The sequence below is a fragment of the Aedes aegypti genome, chromosome 1, assembly GCF_002204515.2.
Source record: "Aedes aegypti strain LVP_AGWG chromosome 1, AaegL5.0 Primary Assembly, whole genome shotgun sequence".
NCBI classification, from domain to species: domain Eukaryota; kingdom Metazoa; phylum Arthropoda; class Insecta; order Diptera; family Culicidae; genus Aedes; species Aedes aegypti.
This window is the reverse complement of record NC_035107.1, coordinates 73425807-73445140: the sequence shown is the minus strand read 5'-3', so window position 1 is coordinate 73445140 and position 19334 is coordinate 73425807. Positions and strand designations below refer to the sequence as shown.

Sequence of the window (19334 nt, the reverse complement as noted above, 5' to 3'; positions counted from 1 at the left end):
GACTTCGGCACTCTATCGGCCAACAACGGAGTAAGAGCAACATGTAACATTACCGGTTTCGGGAGATATTCCTCCGTCGGGAAACTCTCCATCGGAATAGGCTAGCTTCACGGTTGGGAGCTACGCCGATTAGTATCAATCACGACGAATCGTCGGCTTTGGGTCGTCAGGGCGCTTTCGTACCAGAAGTCACCCCTCACCGGTAAGCTGGGGGATTTGAGATATCTTAAGTGCCATACAATTTATTTTTTAGAGAGGGGCGTATATATGTCCATCAAATTTACATAGAAAAATCTTTTATGCCATGTTATATAAGAAAAAGGAGAGGTTTCTGCAACTCTCTTAAGTACGTTTTCAACTAATCACAAATTCCAGTTGTTGCTAGGACGTGGCCAGAACAACTCTCGATTGTTGAAGGATGGGCCAATCTTGTCCAACAGACCATGCTAAGTTTGAAAAGTCCAATTTTATAATTGCATAAGAAGGAGTTAAACTTTATTGAATCATACATGACTTGACATCTACCATATATCGTAGATGCTAAATATTAACAAAATGTCGAAAATTCAATTCTGAGGCTATTAAAAAGCATTTCGATTTCTTCAAAATATGTATATAGTTTATATTCGAAACATTTTGAAAATTTAAAAAAATCAATTTTTGTGTGTTGATAAAAACGGAATAATTTGTTGACGAAATCGGAACGTGACAAAATCGGAACGTGATAGAAACGGAACATACCTGTAATAACATGAGCGGAACATACCGGGAGAACATCGGACTTGTGGCCCAAGCAAAATAAAAGTGGCCAAACAGCCAGACGTCCACTCTTCTTCTTATTCTTTTTCTTCTTGAAATTAACGTCTTCACTGGGACAGAGCCTGTTTCTCAGCTTAGTGTTCTTATGAGCACTTCCACAGTTGTTAACTGAGAGCTTTCATTGCCAAAGTTGCCATTTTCGCATTCGTATATCGTTTGGCAGGTGCTAGGGAAGTCAAGGAAATTTGCGTTACGAAAAGATTCTGGACCGCCCGGATAAAGATAAATTATTCATAAACGGTAAGAACAAGAAAGTGCTTCTTGTTATATATATGTGTAGTGGCACATCGTCGAAAAGAGCCTCGAGCGTAGCCGTGTGAGTCATAGAGAACGCACCAGACATCGGCATTAAGCACATCCATAGAAGATGACTCAATTTTGATTGTATTGTTCTCACTTCGCCCTTTTGCCACCACACAATACATCCATATGCCAATATTGGTCGAATAACTATTATGCGAAACTATTTGATACACTTGGGTATGAGGCCCCAAGTTTTACCAAAGGTTCGCCGGCACTGACCGAAAGCCATCCAAGCTTTCTGGGTTCTGAATTCAATGTGAGGTGTCCAAGAAAGTTTAGAATCTAGAACGACTCCGACATAACCTGATCAGTTACATTAATCTCAGTGCCCAAAAGACCTAATGGTCGAATGCCATCGCGTTTTCGTCTTTCCGTAAAAAGAACAATAGATGTTTTATTCAGGTTAACCGAAAGGACATGTTGGCGACACCAATTATCGACTACCTGAAGACGAATAGGGTGCCTATGCACATACCAACTATCAATGCTAGATAGTCGTCGGCAAATCCATAAGTTGGAAAACCGCTATTATTGAGTTGCCTCAATAGCGTATCTGCCACGAGATTTCACAAAAGTGGTGATAGACTCCCACTTGGGGGCATCCGCAAACGCTCCTTTTTGCGAATCGCAGCCTGACGCAATGTCGAGAAGAGATGTCGGTTTCTGAGCATTTGATCAATCCAATTGGTAATCATTGTAGGTAGCCCATGGTTTCGTACGGCTTCCAATATGGCATCGAAAGACACGTTCTCAAAGGCACCCTCAATATCCAAGAAAACACCCAAGCAGGATTGCTTCTGAGCGAATGCTTTCTCGATATCGTATATAACTTTTTATAAAAGAGTCACAGTGGACTTTCCAGATTGATAAGCATGTTGATTCACATGAAGAGGATTCACATGATCACGGATGTGATGATCGATAAAGCGTTCCAGACATTTCATAAGAAAAGAAGTCAGACTGATTGGTCTAAAACTCTTCGCTTCCTCATACGACGCACGTCCTCCTTTCGGGATAAACTTTACAGTAATATCACGCCAGGATCTGGGAATATACCCGGTAGTAAAACTGCATACAAGTAGCTTTTTCAAAACATGTTTGATAAACTCAAATCCCTTCTGGAGCAGAACAGGATAAATCCCATCTGCTCCTGGAGATTTGAAAGGAGCAAAACTATTGAGTGCCCATTGAATCGATTCAGTAGTTACGATACTACGTGTATTGAATAAACATTCTAAAACTTCTTCATCAGAAGAAGTTAAGTCACCATTAGGTAAGCGGATTTCGTTCACTTGGAAATCCTTAGATTTTGCAAGGATTTTGTTCAGCAGACTAACTTCACTCAAGCTGGAAACATTTGTACAAAGGTTTTTCCAGCCGGATCGTTCAGCAGAACGAAGAGCCTTCTTGTAAGCCTTGCGAGCCGACTTGAACGGCTCTGATTCAGCTGAACGGCATTTGTTCCAACTCCTTCTACATTGTTTCCTGAGCCAAAACTAAGCAGGACTAAGGTTTTTGCATTCCCAGCACGCAAAAGACCAGCAACGAAAACACCAGATCGGTATCTATTAAAAGTCGCCAAAGACAATAAAGCACAGAATACACTGTGTAAAACGCATAATGCGAATAGTTGTTAATTCAAACTAAATAACAACGTATTCATAATCCCATCTTTATTTAGCCTCAGGCTCAGAGAGACTGAAGAAGGGGAGCCGATTATCTCGGAGGAACACAATGCTCCGGGCCACAATACTGTGGAGGGCGCCTTGGTATTTCACATGTTCCGTTAGCGGTTAGGTTTTATTTAGATCCCTTCAACGCTAACCATAACCATTCATTCCTAGGCACGGTACGCATCACACCACCTTTTACCACCGGAACAGGTTAATTCTCAGCCAATTGAAATAATCGCTAACGACACTACGCTGCTAATCAAGGCTGATCGGGAAAAGGAGGTTAATATTGCTGGATAACTCCTGACGTGCCCAACTAGCCAAGAACAGAACGATATGGACAGATGCCGCCAGGAACCGAGCATTGTGGCCCTCAATTGTTGATTCAGTATTGTTGTAGTGTTGATTATTCAAATGCCCGAATTCAATTAGCTTCAAACATGAGTCCAATATTCTAAAGGAACTCATTTGGTCAGCCTATGACAGACCATTATCAAGGAACGTGCAAAGGTAGTCGTTAAAAGCAGCATTTCTGAACCGTTATCAGTTCTACTGGGTTACTAATTCACTTCAGAAACAATTTATATTTACAAACGCTCCGCTCAGACGAGATTAAGCGTGATCTTTGTCGTTAAGCTGCCCACTGTATGAACACGAGTCTGCCTACTGTACAAAATGTTATGATCTCAGAGCTGCGTCTGGTCATCAGGTGAGAGGAACAAGCTTGTCTACCTGAGATAATTTATTCGACGAAGTTTTTACAGCCCCCCAATCGATCGGGGCACGCGTTCCAATAATTTCACGTGCATGACGTAATGCTTGCTCCTTTGCTAGCCCGTATTATTCATCCGCATCTGTGCTTTGGCTTACCCGCATAATTATGAACTATACTTGTACTGTTTCCGAAACTGTTATGAACCACTTCGAACAATATCTGAATAATTTCGAAAAACATCCATATTAACAATAAACGCACCGTACCATAGTTGGTTTTGACAGTTTGGCAAATAGTAATCGAAGAAATAACAATGTGGGGAATAGGCGGTTAAGTTATGTAACCATACAAAAAAGCCGATTTTGTCAAACAAAATTTTTCGTTTACCGTTTACAAGATGGTAGATATATTATCCATTTTTTTCACAATCCACCTTACGAGAAACAGTTACAGAACAGTATAACAATATGTTGAGAACAATACACGTTCACTCTTTGTGTAATTATTTAATTATGGTTTCAAATGGTTCCACAACCGCATGCGATACTGTACATTCGTGATTAAAAAAATGAAGACACAAACAAAACAAATAAAATATTTTAGCATTACATGTATTTAAACGATCTAAAGTCAACATTTTAACAGCCAAGCAAAATGAAACAAAATTATTTCAGCTGGGCTCGTCTCATTCAGCGGCAAGGTTTCCTATCTCCGGAACTTTATTGCGTCGAATGAGCCTCACCAAAAACATCACTGCTCAACTGCTGGAAGCTGCGAATCGGTCTAAAATCAAGTTCAGCGATCCATTTTTTGCTCTAAGGCCCAGCATCGATAGACGTAATAATGTCCCCGCAGAGTTTTGTGGCATTGTTGTATCGTATTTATGGAATTCTGAAAAGAACAAATGAAAATTTGTCAACTCTTATCCCAGCAAAAAATGAAAATTTAACTCACCTGAGAATATTTTGCAACAGCTTGCTGGAGTCAAGTAATGTTCCGGCACCCATAAAAACACAGAAAACAAATTAAGAACGTTATTTAGACGCAATATAGGATGAAATATCTCACCAGGGACTCCCGAAATGCTTTTCGAAGAAATGAAAACAAATATGACAACGGACTGGTGAAAAAATTTCACCGAACTAGCCAAACGCACACAAGTGCCACATAACCATACCACTTACGGTATGTTTAATCTGAAACCATAAAATGTTCAATGTATGTGTGGCAACTGTTTCAGTTTTGTGAACAGTATGTAACCATCCATGAATGTTTTCCCAAAATGTTACCATTTGTGATACAACCCACATATGTTTTTATATGATCGATTTGTTCATAATTTTCAAATGTGGATTATATAAAACTAATTGATAACATCAAGCTGTACGTTAACCGGTAATGGAATAGTAGATGTAGGGTGGGATACAGTAAATAACTGACAAATATTTATAGTCAAACAAATAGGCTACAATAACGGAAACAGTTAACGTATAACTTATGTTTTACATATTGTTTGGACAACCTATCAAAGCGTTTTTAGCTATGCGGGTATCTTTTAGCTACGAATGTCTTGGCATTGAAATGCTCCTCCAATGTAGCTGGCGACAGTCCAACAATTTCTGCGAGCGACAAATCATATTCACAGAATGAATTGGTCGGCGTTGCGGTACCGTATTGCATTTTAGTTGTTTGGTTTGGTGCGAATTGATTCTACTTGAGAAATTTGAATTTAATGGCGGCACCTTGCTTGTCGCCTAATTCGCGTATAGAGTCAACTTACGGTACCCAGTTGCAATTTTCGCGACACTTGGCATGGGTGGAGTGGTTGACAAAATGACATCATTTTTGCTTTGGATTCTCGCTCTCGCGAGTATAATGGGTACATTGAACAAACATCGCAAACATCAGCTGTGCAGCAAAAAAGCTTCGATTTTTTTGAGTGATGATAGTGGTGCTCAATATTAGGGTAAGGATTGGCAAGATGGGTCACCTAAGAAATGGATTCCCATGACTTTTCTCATACAAATCGGATTGATCTTTTTCTCAGACTTTTTCGCACATAGGGTAAAAGTTCCATATGGGGGCCAGGCGGTAAACTCGCAGCTATTCATCAAGACCAAGCTAAGGCTAAGGTTGGCGGGTTCGAATCGAATTCAACCGATCGAAGATCTTATTGTAATGGAAATTTTCTTGAATTCCCAGATCATAATGTATTCTTAGTGCTTGTCATACGATATACCCATAAAATAGTCAATTGGCAAAAAAGCTCTCAGTTAATTACTGTTGAAATGCTCATAAGAACACTAAGAAGCTGAGAAGCATGTTCTGTTCCAGTTAGGACGTAATGCCAGAAAAGGAAGAAGAAGTAGGCTGTATCGTTTTGTCTCATATTCCGAACCTTGACTTTTTATTTCAGATTTTCAAGTTTCTGCCAGATGGTCAATTCCTCTTTGATTCACGTCCTCTATAATTAAAAGTTGTGAAACTATTAATTCTTATATTTGAAATTGCCACCGTTCGGAATTCGAGACAAAACGGTACATCTTAAAAAAAAATATTTCGTTAAAATAATCCTAAGAACTTACATAAAAAGCTTTGCTTCAACGATGAATGTCACAGAACAGAGGTTCAGCAGAAAATAAAACATTTCAAAAATATTACTAAAATTCATATAGAAATATGGTAACGTATCCTGGTTCATTTTCCAATTTCGTGTTTCAAAGCATCAAAACGCGCTTCTTTTTATTTCTTTATTATTATGGTAAAATTATTATCAAAGCGGAAAATGCACCTGTTTTTCTAAATAGAGATACTAAAAGAAACTTTTGCCGCTAATTCCAATCAGCCAAAAAGGCATTGTTCCTAATTCAACTCACATAACAACAATTTCCATCCGTACTGTATATTTAGATGGACGAAAACAGGGCGATTCTCTATAAGAGTTACCCACTTTTGCGTGAGATATTGTTTGCCTGAACCGGACAAAGTAACTTCCTTAGTGGGGATTATTCGAACAGTTGTCAGATAGAATATTTGTCCAGGTTTTTGTTTTCCAAATCTGCATGCTATCCTTCCACAACAAAATATGTATGATTCAAAAACAGCAACCCAATGTTTTGGCAGTGCACTAGGAACTCGAACTGAAATTTCCGGATGAAATTCTAGAAGCAAGTTAATCCATTTGAGACCAGGAAATACTTAATGCATCACGCATGCCTAAGTATTTGTGTTATTCTCTCTCTTTCCCATGGTAGCACAGGTGATCCACCGATTTACGACGAATGCTAGACAAATCGTTAGCTCAATAATGATTGGAATACATTTATGCGCTCATTTGTCTCATCAAACATCGAAATAAGTGACCTGAGGGTCAAACTATTGAAAACAATCAACTACCTCTTGAAAAACAATTAAAAAAAATTATAATGATTTTGAACAATTTAGCTGATTTGCAATGACTTTTGTCCCATCACTTTTTTTTTAGAAATGCCATTGTGATTTTTAGAAACGACAAATTTTCGAACTAAGCTGTGGGAAAGAAAGGGTTAAGAAATCCCTTCCTTGCATTTTCCAGCCATCAATGAACACCTCGTTCCTCTTCCTCCTTTTTCAGAAGTGTTTAGTTCTTCCGATTAGGTTTATAATTCTGTGATTCTCCAGATTAAGTTGGAATATTTTTTTGATCACCGTTCAATTGGCAATTCCGTAGAGTTTTGCCGTTTCCCAAAAGAACATCCAGCTTTCATCTGTTGCACAAATGTAAATTGTCTTTTTTCGTGAACCGGTTTGAAAGAAAAAATACAGTGCCTTAGACCTAACTTGATTTTCATTTTTTACTAGTTTCTACATACATTTTTTACTAGTTTCTTCTTACATGAATTGAAAAGTAATACCATTAAGGTAAAGCTAATGTTTTGACGACTTTTAAAAATTGACATAAAAATATTGAAGCTTCATAGTATTTTCTGCAAACTTTAACATTTAGACAAGATTATGTCTTCAAGACTTTTTTTTGTGTAGGACCAGGACCGCATTTATGAGGCCACCACTAATTTTATTTCACTTATTTAATCTTCTATTAATATCTTTACACCGCGAGACAAAAATGCAAAACTACTTTTTAGAAAGAGTCACATTTTTCCACCTTATCCATGGATGACATCACTGATCATAGGTGATTCTTTTTCCCCCTTACTAAGGCGGCATCCACAAATTACGTAACGCTCGAAGAGGGGAGGGGGTAGGCTCGAACGTTAGACTCATACAAAAATTGTAAAATTTCCATACAAAAAGCGTTACGGAGGGGGGAGGGGGTCGAAAATTTCCAATTTTAGCGTTACGTAATAAATGGATGCCGCCTAATCAACACCCTTCCCATGGTGATTGTAAAGATGCAGAGGTATTCTCGGTCTCTAGAAGCAACGTTCAGTACACACTAACATTTCTTCTCCATCCCAGCTAACTGTAAGGATTTGGCCGTCGCCGTTATTGATCAATAATATGATATCTACTAAAATATTCACTTGAAGAATAAGCGAACAGTGCCAACCCTTATTCATTTGGATCGGAGCGAAATTTTACTAGCTCCAAATTAATCACGGCGTTGCAACCAATCAGCCTATGCTATGCTATGTAACAAAGGCTTTTTAAGACAATTCACACGGCTTTCAAACTTTGGTTAACAGCGAATAGAAGGATTTTCCTTTCAAAATAGCAGTATGATGTTACGTTTGATGAATGGGCCCAGAGTATAAATCTTGAAACATGTTAAATCTACTATAATTTTAAATACATGCACAACCATAATCTTTTCCTAAAATCAAACACCATTGCATTCAAAGTTTTGAAATTTTATGATTCATTAATATCTAAAAGCAACTATTTTTTTTTTTTACTTCTGAGCTCAAATTAAACTGATTTGTGGTAGGATAACCAATATATTTTGGACCCCTTGGGCCATTTTCCTGCAAACTTCCTAGTTTAAATCGAGAGACCAACTCAATTTGCATGTCATTTGGAAAGATAGGACTATCCCGCACTTGCATCAACCGTTTGTACATTGAAAATGTGTTTATTTTATCTGAAATTAATTTAACTTAATCCATGCAACCGTTACAACACGTTACACACAGAAATTGAAGCTATCTATCTAACTATCTTTTAGTCTATTTTACAGCAAAATAGATATCTGAAAAGGCCCTCGCAAATGTCTGGCCCCAGAGCCCCACATTTGTAAATCTCGGCCCTATGTAGGACATACATATTTTGAGATAAATCGTTCATAATTTCTCGCCAAAAACTTCACTTTTTAACACGTAAATGGAAGCATGACCTCAACATATATGCTGAAATTCAAATTTCTTATGATCAGCAGAACTTTGCGAGTAACAAAAAAAAAATTTACGAGTAAGAAACGCATAAATAAATAAAACTAAAATGCAGCTCTCGTCATCTACCAAAATTATCTATGACACCAAAAATATAAAATGCGTTTCATAATGGCTCTGACCAATTTTCCCCCTGATTCATCTTGTACCTTCTTATCCTATACTTTATTTAGCAAATAATGATTTTTTTTTCTAATTTTCTTTCCTCCAGGTCGGCAATTCTCAGTGAAGTACAAACACAGAGTAGTACCAAACTTCCCTCAAACAAATCAGTGCTCGTGTTGGGTGACAATGCGAGCGGCAAAACGACACTGATTGCAAAGCTCCAGGGCGTTGAGGATCCGAAAAAGGGTTCCGGCCTTGAGTACGCCTACATAGACGTCCGGGACGAATACCGAGATGGTAAGTTGTTTTGCACCAATGCACCTTTCCTGTCAGTAATATCTGATCCGTTCCGTTATACTGCAGACGTCACCCGGCTCGGAGTGTGGATATTGGATGGCGATCCCGGGCACACCAACCTGCTCAAGTATGCACTAAACGAGACCAACTACGCACACACACTGGTCATTCTGACGTTATCGATGACGACGCCGTGGAGCTGGGTGGACCAGCTGGAACACTGGATCAAGATGCTGGACGACCACATAGCGGGGCTGAAAATCGACCCGGGTGAGTGACGGTCATACACGTTCGTTGAAACATTAGATCGTTGGTCTAAACGTTTCGTAAACCTTCCAACGTTTGTCTAAACAAGTTGGATCATATTTCAAATTTGTTAGGTTTCACATTTCGGTTTCGTTTGTTACGGGCACTGTTCACTTAAAATGTGTTTTAGGTACACTTCAGCTTCTTCTTACAACGGTTCCTTTCTCGGGTAGAGGAGAATGGCAAATAGTTATCAGATCCCACCATTAAAATAGAACGTTTCAATGTTAAACATTTGTTCATTTGTTTCAAATAAGCGTTAAAATAACATATATAGCTGGAATATATGCTATGCATATATAATAACTCAGCTGACAGAGGCGAATGACACAAGTTAAAACCTGTATAATAAATAATAATAATATAAATAACTCAGTTTGTATGGCATAAAATCTCAAGAACAATTTATTTTGCCATTGCGATAACGAGCCAAAAGCAAAAAAGAGACAAAATAACAGTGATTAAAAAATAATAACTACCTAAATGAGTTCTTCAATTGAAAATCGAGTTAAGAGTAAATTTAGCTATTTATTTTTACTCGTCGGTATAAATACACTACCCGTCATAAATACGGACTCACTGAAATAAGTATTGCAACACTCAGCTGAATAATGAATCACCCCCGAAAAGTTTAGCATCACCTCAAAACAGTTAATTCACATTGCTATATCTCGAGATCCTTACGACTTGCAAAGAAGCGATCTTCAGCAAAGTTGTTCATGGGATCAAGGACATCCGGAAAGCGAACAGTTTAGTTCGCGATTTTGCCGCTAGGTGGCGCTAGTGAGCATGTAAAATTGAGCATTTTGAACTAGTTCTAGCTTGTGATCCATAAGAGATAGAAAGTTCGGGTCTTCGGCAAAGTTGCTCAGGAGTTCAAGGACATCCAGAAAGTGAACATTTTAGTTTGCGATTTTACCGCTAGGTGGTGTTAGTGAGCATGTAAAATTGAGCATTTTAAACTTGTTGCGAAGCAATTTCGCGACTTAGTAGGAACAAAGCTTCCTGTCAAACCTTTTTGTAATAAGAGGAAGAACAAGTTAGAGAAACGACTAAAAGTCACTTAAAGTCGACAGTGAAGAAAATATCATAGGGAAAAGAAGTCTAGTAAAGTTGAATTGAAATCATATTATCTACCTTAAACGAATTTAAGTAAGTACTAATCCTTAAAACAATTATGTAATTTGTGACGCATCTATTACATCGGCAGACACTACAAGATCCAGCAAAGCTGAAGCCATTCGATGTTTGTCGAAAGATAAGGGAATAGAATAGAAGGTCGCACTGAGAAATTGTAAGGAAGTGAGTTTGGAATTGCACAGAATTGGAACTAATAAATCTTGTTTTAGCTTTAGCTCATCCACTAAACAAAACACCTTTGATTTGCTGAAAGAAGCTCAGCCTCCGACTCTACGCCCTATCGTTCGGCAACAAAACTAGTTCTAGCTTGTGATCCATAAAAGATAAATTGTTCGAGTCTTCTGTGAAGTTGTTGAGAAGGCCAAGTACATCCGGAAGACAAACAGTTAGGTTGTAGATTTCCCCGCTAGGTGGCGCTAGTGAGCATGCAGAATTGAGCATTTCAAACTAGTTCTAGCTTTTGATCCACATGAGATAGAAAGTTCGAGAAGTGTAGAACTAGCCCTCGTGCGTTAAAATACACTCAAATAAAGATTTAAAAAAAAAAAAAAAAAAAAAAAAAAAAAAAAAAAAAAAAAAAAAAAAAAAAAGAAAGTTCGAGTCTTCGGCAAAGTTGTTCAGAAAGTCAAGGACTTCCGGAAGACAGATAGTTTGGTTCGAGATTTTGCCGCTAGGTGGCGCTAGTGAGCATGTAAAACTGAGCATTTTGAACTAGTTCTAGCTTGTGATCCACAAGAGATAGAAAGTTCGAGTCTTCGGTAAGTAAAGAACAGAAATAAAGTAAAGGACATCCAAATATCAATTTTTTTGGTTCCTAATTTTGCCACTAGGTTGCACTAGTACGCATATTCAACTTAATATATGAAACAAATTCTATCTTTCGAGCCAGATGAGATAGAAAGTTTGAGTCTTCCGCAAAGTTGTTCGGAAAGTCAAGGGCATCCAGGAAACAGTTTACTCTGGAGGGATGACTGTACCTTAACATTATGAGTTTGATAAGATAGAATTTCCAGAACGCTGTTCAGAAATCCTTTGACATTTGGAAGTTGAAGTGATTAGGGATGGAATCATATTAAATTAAAGTGATTAAGTAATTGAGTGATGTATATTCAAGTGTATCATATCTGATTCATATTCTAGTGATTCTGGTATGACTTACTCCATGTGCGAGTGACTTAGTCAGGACTGTTCCCTTTCCGTATGTCCTTGAACCCCCGAGCAACTTTGCCGAAGACTCGAACTTTCTATCTCTTATGGATCAAAAGCTAGAACTAGTTTGAAATGCTCAATTTTGCATGCTCACTAGCGCCGCCTAGCGGAAAAATCGCACTAAACTGTTCCTTTTCCGTATGTCCTTGAACCCCCGAGCAACTTTGCCGAAGACTCGAACTTTCTATCTCTTATGGATCACAAGCTAGAACTAGTTTGAAATGCTCAATTTTGCATGCTCACTAGCGCCACCTAGCGGCAAAATCGCGAACTAAACTGTTCCCTTTCCAGATGTCCTTGAACCCCTGAGCAACTTTGCCGAAGACCCGAACTTTCTATCTCTTATGGATCACAAGTTAGGACTTGTTTGAAATGCTCAATTTTGCATGCTCACTAGCGCCACCTAGCGGCAAAATCGTGAACTAAACTGTTTCCTTTCCGGATGTCCTTGAACCCCTGAGCAACTTTGCCGAAGACCCGAACTTTCTATCTCTTATGGATCACAAGCTAGAACTAGTTCAAAATGCTCAATTTTACATCCTCACTAGCGCCACCTAGCGGCAAAATTGCGAACTAAACTGTTCGCTTTCCGGATGTCCTTGATCCCCTGAACAACTTTGCTGAAGATCGCTTTTTTGCAAGTCGTAAGGATCTCGAGACATAGCAATGTGAATTAACTGTTTTGAGGTGATGCTAAACTTTTCAGGGTGATTCAATATTCAGCTGAGTGTTGCAATACTTATTTTAGTGAGTCCGTATTTATGACGGGTAGTGTATGTCTTCTTGCACAAAAAAAAATATATGCCCTGGGAAGTCGGGAAAATCGGGAGAATCAGATTGATATAAGTGACCGCTTCTTTTAGACCCGGAGAAATTTCCATAATACTCTGATGAGTATCCATAGTGACAAAATATTTTCGATATGTAGGTACTCGCAAGTCCATTCTAGGAAGCCATTAGACCATACTTTAACTTTTCCTATATTTTGGATATGTGATTATAATATCAATATAATAAGCTCATTTCTCTCCTTTCAGAGGAACGACAGCAGTGCCGCCAGAGGCTGGTAACGGTGTGGCAGAGCTATTGCGACACGATCGACGAACTGGACCCCGGGTCCCCCATCAAGCGAACCAATCGTCTCTCGTCGGTGGACGACGACCTGGATGCGCTTCCCCTTCCCGAAGGTGTACTAACGACCAATTTGGGCTTAGATGTAGTAGTTGTTGTGACGAAAGTACGTGTCCCTCTATTTTCTTCCTCATCCATTTTTTCGATCTATGAAAGTGCCACTAATAGCATTGAATGCTTGATTGTGCCGATAAAATCCAAACTTGTCTTCTAATTTGTACTATCCTATTTTACTTCTTCGCTGATTGCATCAGACCGACTACATGACCACCCTGGAGAAGGAGCTCGACTACCGAGATGAGCACTTTGACTTCATGCAGCAGTGGATCCGACGGTTTTGTCTGGTGTACGGTGCGTCGCTGTTCTACACCAGCGTGAAGGAAGACAAAAACTGCGACCTGCTCTACAAATACCTAACGCATCGAATCTACGGGTTACCGTTCCGTACACCGGCACTCATCGTCGAGAAGGATGCCGTTCTAATGTTAGTGCTTTCTCTCTCTTATAATCCTTTTACGTACCTATTTCAAATCGATATTTTCCCCCCTATTTTCAGACCCGCTGGCTGGGACAATATGAAGAAGATTAACATATTGTACGAAAACATGCAATCGTGTAAACCGGATGATTACTACAATGATATTATTGCACAACCGCCTTCTAGAAAGGTAGCTTCATCAATCACCTTTCCACGAAGGCATGACCTCATTCTAATCATCCTCACCATTCCAGACTGTGTCCAATCGAGAGATTGAAGTTCAGACCGAGGAGGAGCAGGCATTCCTCAGCCGGCAGTTGCAACTGCTGCAGCAGGGCCAGACGCCGACGCGCGGTGAGTCGCCGATGCGGTCGCAGAACAGTGCGAGCAAAACGTCCCCACGGACGCCGGGGTCGGCCGGTGCGCAAGGATCTCCCAAAAAGGTACGGCTCATTAGATTGGGTTTTTGATGTTGTTTTTTCTTGAGCGTCACAAGTTACAAGCTTACGTATTGTATAGACACCAAAACACGTCTGATTTCAATGGTGTTCTAAATAACGATCTTTTATTCCAAACCTCTTATGTCACTCTCAACATCCATGGCCTACTCTTAACAGTACGATACTACATCTCTCCTTTTTTCTATAATTTTAAAATAATTTAATCTAATGCATAGACCTGAGATTATAAACTAGAGAATAAGGTGAACTTTTTTTCTTTAAACTTATTACGGATGTTTGATGGTACGACCGTGTTGAGCAAATCATCCACGAGGTCTTCATTCTTGTACTGTTGTTGTCTCTATGCTATTGTAAGTATCCCGCCACACGATCTCCTGTCTCTAAATAAAAGGAAATCAATTAGTAAAAACATATCATCAATATTTACAGTACCGATACGTCATCATTTATACTTAGCTTCATTCAGATACCTTTCTCTCCTCTTTAATCGCTAAATGATGTGCCCTTTTTTTCAATCATTACCGATTGTACTTTTGTTTCCATTGAAATAAACATTTTTCTTGCCCATTTTTCATTCTTGAAAATCGTTTGTCGTATAACAGTATTTTCCAAAATTTATTCAAATATTTCGTGCCGCACCTAAACTACGAGAAATGTATAAAACATATAAAATTAATGTTTAAACGCATTTTATGTGAAGTTCCCTTTTGCATAAGGGGAAAGGATCAAATTTAATACCAATAAACTCTAGTTGTGGGTTTGATCACCAGTTATCCTACAACTGGATGTTTTCCTTTTTTTATGGAAAATTTAGATGTACTTATCGTACATTTTATATCTCATGAACAACAGGACAGCCAGAAGGACTGACATGAATCTTAGTTTGCAGACTGAAACTTTGTATTTCCTTTGCATAACTTTACAAATTTCTTTTTTTCCAAGAAATTAACCAAATGATACGTTTTCAAGTTCTTTTCCAGAAATGGACCAGAATTATTTAATCCGCTTCATTTCTTAAGGAGAAGTAGACCAGAATCAATAAAAATGTTCTCTTTACTCTCTGCTAGTTGACTAATAGTGAATTGGAAATTTGGTATTATTTTTCTTTATATATATTATTATGACTATTTCGAATCGCTCCACTTCTATGTTTTTTTTTTTCACAGAAACGGACCAGGATTTTTTTTCCTCTTCGTTTCAAATGGAGAAGTTTTCCATGTTCTCTCGAACATTTTTTTTTTTTTTTTCAAGAAACGGACCGGATGATATGTGTTATTCCTACTGTATAGATTTTAACAGGACCGAATTTTCACATTCTCCCTACGTTCTTTTTCCAGAAATGGACCAGGATTATCTTTTCCTCTTCATTTCTAATGGAGAAGTAGACCAGAATCTTTCTAGATGTTCTCTTTACTCTCTACATATTGACTAAGAGCGGGCCGGACGATTTATGTTATTCCTTCATTTCTTTCTAGAATGGACCGAATTTTCATAAACTCCCTACGTTCTTGTTACAGAAACGGACCAGGTTTTCTATCCTCTTCGTTTCTTTTGGAGAAGTAGACCGGAATTGCTTTTAGTATTCCCTTTACTCTCTACTATATATTAACAATCTGGAAATCCTTTCATTTCACACCAGAAATGGACAGAATTGTTTCATCTGCCTTCCTCTCATTTGCAGATACTAACAAGGGCTCTAGTACATTTGTAGACCGCGATTACTTTACGAGTTCTTTTCATCTATATTTGATTAATGTATGTATGTTTATTTATTTTTAATGATAACCTATTAATTTTAAACTTTTTACAAGGTCAAGGAAGCATTATTCATTATAATTTTCAATCTATACTCTCATCTGTACTAGCTCCAAGTTATTTTTTTTATATGATTATGATTTACCGTAAAATGGGGTGTTAAGGACTCATGGGGTTTTAAGGGATTGAACTTCTCAATCAAGTTCGACAAATCACAGAAACCTAGAAAGTCGATATATAAGTCATCTGAAATGCTAGATTTGTTCAGAGGATTGTGAACTGCATTATGTAATAGGAGCCGTCTATTAATATTAAGTATTGTGGTTTCTAGAAATTGAAAACCTGTCAAAACATTTTTGTTTGAATTTTATGGTCTAAATACATTTATCTTCAAAACCATGAAATATATTTGAGAAAAATTCGCGAGTAAGGTAGAAGATAAGGAAATTTAATTGAGATCATAGTACAGACAAAAACTTCTTAAAATTATGTCTGGGTTTCGATTTTTAGAAACTTTTATGAAAAAAGTCCCGTTTTGAAAATAAGTGGGGTGTTAAGGAATTATCTATTCTAACTTTTCTAAGTAACTAAACTCATTAAATTTATGCCGTAATATATTTCAATATAGTTTTGAGTTGTTCCGTGAAGATGAACTGCAATGTAAAGTTAAGGGATCTATTTAGTAAGTCAATAAATATCTCCAAAAATGACTTTTTTCAAAATTTGGTAAAATTGGTATGTAAAATGTAGATAAAAACTGATTAATGTGAATATGGGATTTCATGATAATATTTTCAAAAGTTGTTCACATAGCTGTAAAGTTTGCATATAGGAATGATTTTCTTATTTGGGATGGTTTTGGAGCTATTAATTCTTTTAAGTATTTCCTAAGTCGTAGATAAACAATTATAATATAAGGTTATTTCCGAGCTCTTTTTGGAAAATATATAGTGTGCGGTATAGTGTGAGCGATTTCAACTCTATATTGGAAACTTTTTGTTAGGATTTTTCCCGATCATGCCACTGGGTGTTACATGCAAATCCGTTATTTGGTGCAGAGTTGCTCGCTGTCACTATCAACGCTCAACATTTGCTGATTTGTACAGGCCGACTGCGATACAATTCGGATCATTCCATATCACATCAACATCATGCTGTTTACTCCACACCAGTGCATTGATGGGTTAAGTTTGGGCTTAAATTAGGCAAATAAAATAGCAATTTATCAGTATGATTTTTTTACACCACTCTGATTTGGTGTGGTGCTCTATTTCAAAGGCAAATTGGACACTTACCCTCAGGGTTGGGAAAAAATCTGAAATTAACTCTACAGTAGCCAAACAAAGCCAATCACAGTCAGCGCTGTCAGTGAAACTCACGCCCATCGCTGCTGCAGACAATAGCCTTGAAAATTGCAAAATACATGTTGCTAAGGGCAACCTAAAATTACTGTAGAAATTTGTTCTATTTCCCGCATTTAGAGCCTTCAATGACACTAACGATTTAGAAGATTCATTCACCCAACATACGCTACTTGATGAGATTCGCGTTTTTGAACTACTGTACTGGGAAGAGCCACGTGATTTTCGCGAAATTCAAGCCTACTACTATTACCATTCCCAGCACTGCTTACCCTATTCACATTTAAAGCTTGTTGAAATTTTCCTTCTTTTGACAAGTCATGACCAGAGTTGCTTAATATCAATCATATCAGCTGATGGCTGATGGTCTAAAACTATCAATATCACTTGCGAGCTATCAATATCAATTTGATTTGACAACCAACAGCAGTGATGCGACATCGCACTCTAGATTAAAATCACTGCAGAATGAGTGATCACGTGGTCATTATCAATGCTACTAATGTTTTTCAGTGACCAACACATAGTTTCAATCTATCTGCAACACTGTCGAAAATATCGTACTGATAAATTGCCATTTTATCTGCTTAATTTAAAGCTAAACTTAACCCATCAGTGATATCCATAGTCTATCGCCTTCAATGCACTGGTGATGGAGTAGACAGCATGATGTTGATGTGATATGGAATGATCCGATTTGTATCGCAGTCGGCCTGTACAAATCAACAAATTTTAAGCATTGATAGTGACATCGAGCAACTCTGGTCATGACAAGATTGCTCTGCACTGTTTTAGGTAACGAATACTGCATATAAGTATAAAAATCTTTTCAAGACAATTGTGCGATGCACTGATAGCTTGCTTGAAAATAGAATCAATAGGTATGAGAGACTTAGCAGTTAAAATAAAACGGTTAGCGTTTCATGAGCTCCAACTTAAATTATATTGAAGTAATATCACCTTTAAATTGAATAAGACCTTAACAGTTGAAGAGACACATCAACGATGTTGACCAAAATAATATTTTTTTTTGCTGTTGGCAAAATATAGTTTTATATACAAAGCTCAAATTCCTTAACACCCCCTTTTGCATTTTCGTCAAAAAGCACACTTTTTTATGATTATCTCAGAAATCTGCCGCTCGATAATATTCGCATCTTTGTGCACTTGATACAACTCGTGATTCATGCGTCTGCGCCACACACCATTTTCGAGTTTCCCACCAAGCATTGTCCTCTGCATTTTACGCTCGAAAACACCGAAAGCTTTCCGGTCTGCCTCTTTCAACGTCCACTCTTCGTGCCCGTAGAGAGCCATCGGAAGAATCAATGTTTTATACAGGGTGAATTTTGTTTCCGTTTGCAAGCTGCGGGACCTAAGCTGGTTACGTAGTCCGTAAAAGCCCCTATTCGCAGCCGCAACACGTCTTTTCAACTTCGCCGGAAACGTCTTGTCACATGTCACAAGTGTTCCAAGGTAAACAAATTCCTCAACAACTTCAAACACATCCCCATCAAACACTACCTCAGCACCTACACCACCAGGCCTGACTCTATCTACCTTGTGATAATAGCGTCATTTCTCTGCACGAACGACATCTCGTCTGCCATCCGAACACTTGACTTCGAACCATCCAGCGTAGCACGTATCAGCCTAATTAGTTCCGCCGGAAAACCATGTTCAGACATTATCTGCCACAGCTCATTTCTTTTCACTGAGCCGTATGCCGCCTTGAAATCAATAAACAGATGGTGAGTCTGCAAGTTATACTCCCGGAATTTATCTAGGATCATTCGCAAGGTAAACATCTGGACCGTTGTCGAACGGCCCTCACGAAAACCAGCTTGGTATTCGAGCGGTCTCAGTCTGTTAAACAGGATGCGCGACAGAATTTTGTACGCTGAATTCAGCAGGGTAATTCCTCTGTAATTGGTACACTTCAGTCTGTGCCCTTTCTTGTAGATTGGGCGTATGAGGCCATCCAACCATCCGGTGGGCAATTCTTCGTCCTCCCATACCTTCAGAAGTACTCGGTGGATCGACTGATAAAGCTGCTCACTTCCGTGCTTGAGAAGCTCGACCGGGATCTCGTCCTTCCCAGCAGCCTTACAGTTCTTCAGCTCGCTGATAACCTTTTTAACCTCTTCTATGGTTGGTGGGTCCACAGCTTGATCGTCATCACCAATGTTCATCC

The 19334-nt window shown here is 38.4% G+C and overlaps 1 protein-coding gene and 1 long non-coding RNA gene across 2 annotated transcripts in view; one reads left to right on the top strand and one right to left on the bottom strand.

Annotated features, from left to right (window-relative positions):
- Positions 1–19334, top strand: part of LOC5574245 (cytoplasmic dynein 1 light intermediate chain 1) — a 48682-nt gene that overhangs the window by 24487 nt on the left and 4861 nt on the right. Inside the window, exons 2-7 of the mRNA XM_001661248.2 lie at positions 9109–9299; positions 9366–9569; positions 12992–13191; positions 13340–13569; positions 13642–13753; positions 13818–14006. Coding sequence (XP_001661298.1) covers positions 9109–9299; positions 9366–9569; positions 12992–13191; positions 13340–13569; positions 13642–13753; positions 13818–14006 — 1126 coding nt within the window. The remainder of the gene's footprint in view (positions 1–9108; positions 9300–9365; positions 9570–12991; positions 13192–13339; positions 13570–13641; positions 13754–13817; positions 14007–19334) is intronic.
- On the bottom strand, positions 4106–5599 carry LOC110675314. The gene is made up of 3 exons (XR_002499363.1): positions 4579–5599; positions 4465–4488; positions 4106–4401 (listed from the first exon to the last, which is right to left on the bottom strand). It is a non-coding gene; the product is annotated as an uncharacterized LOC110675314 (long non-coding RNA).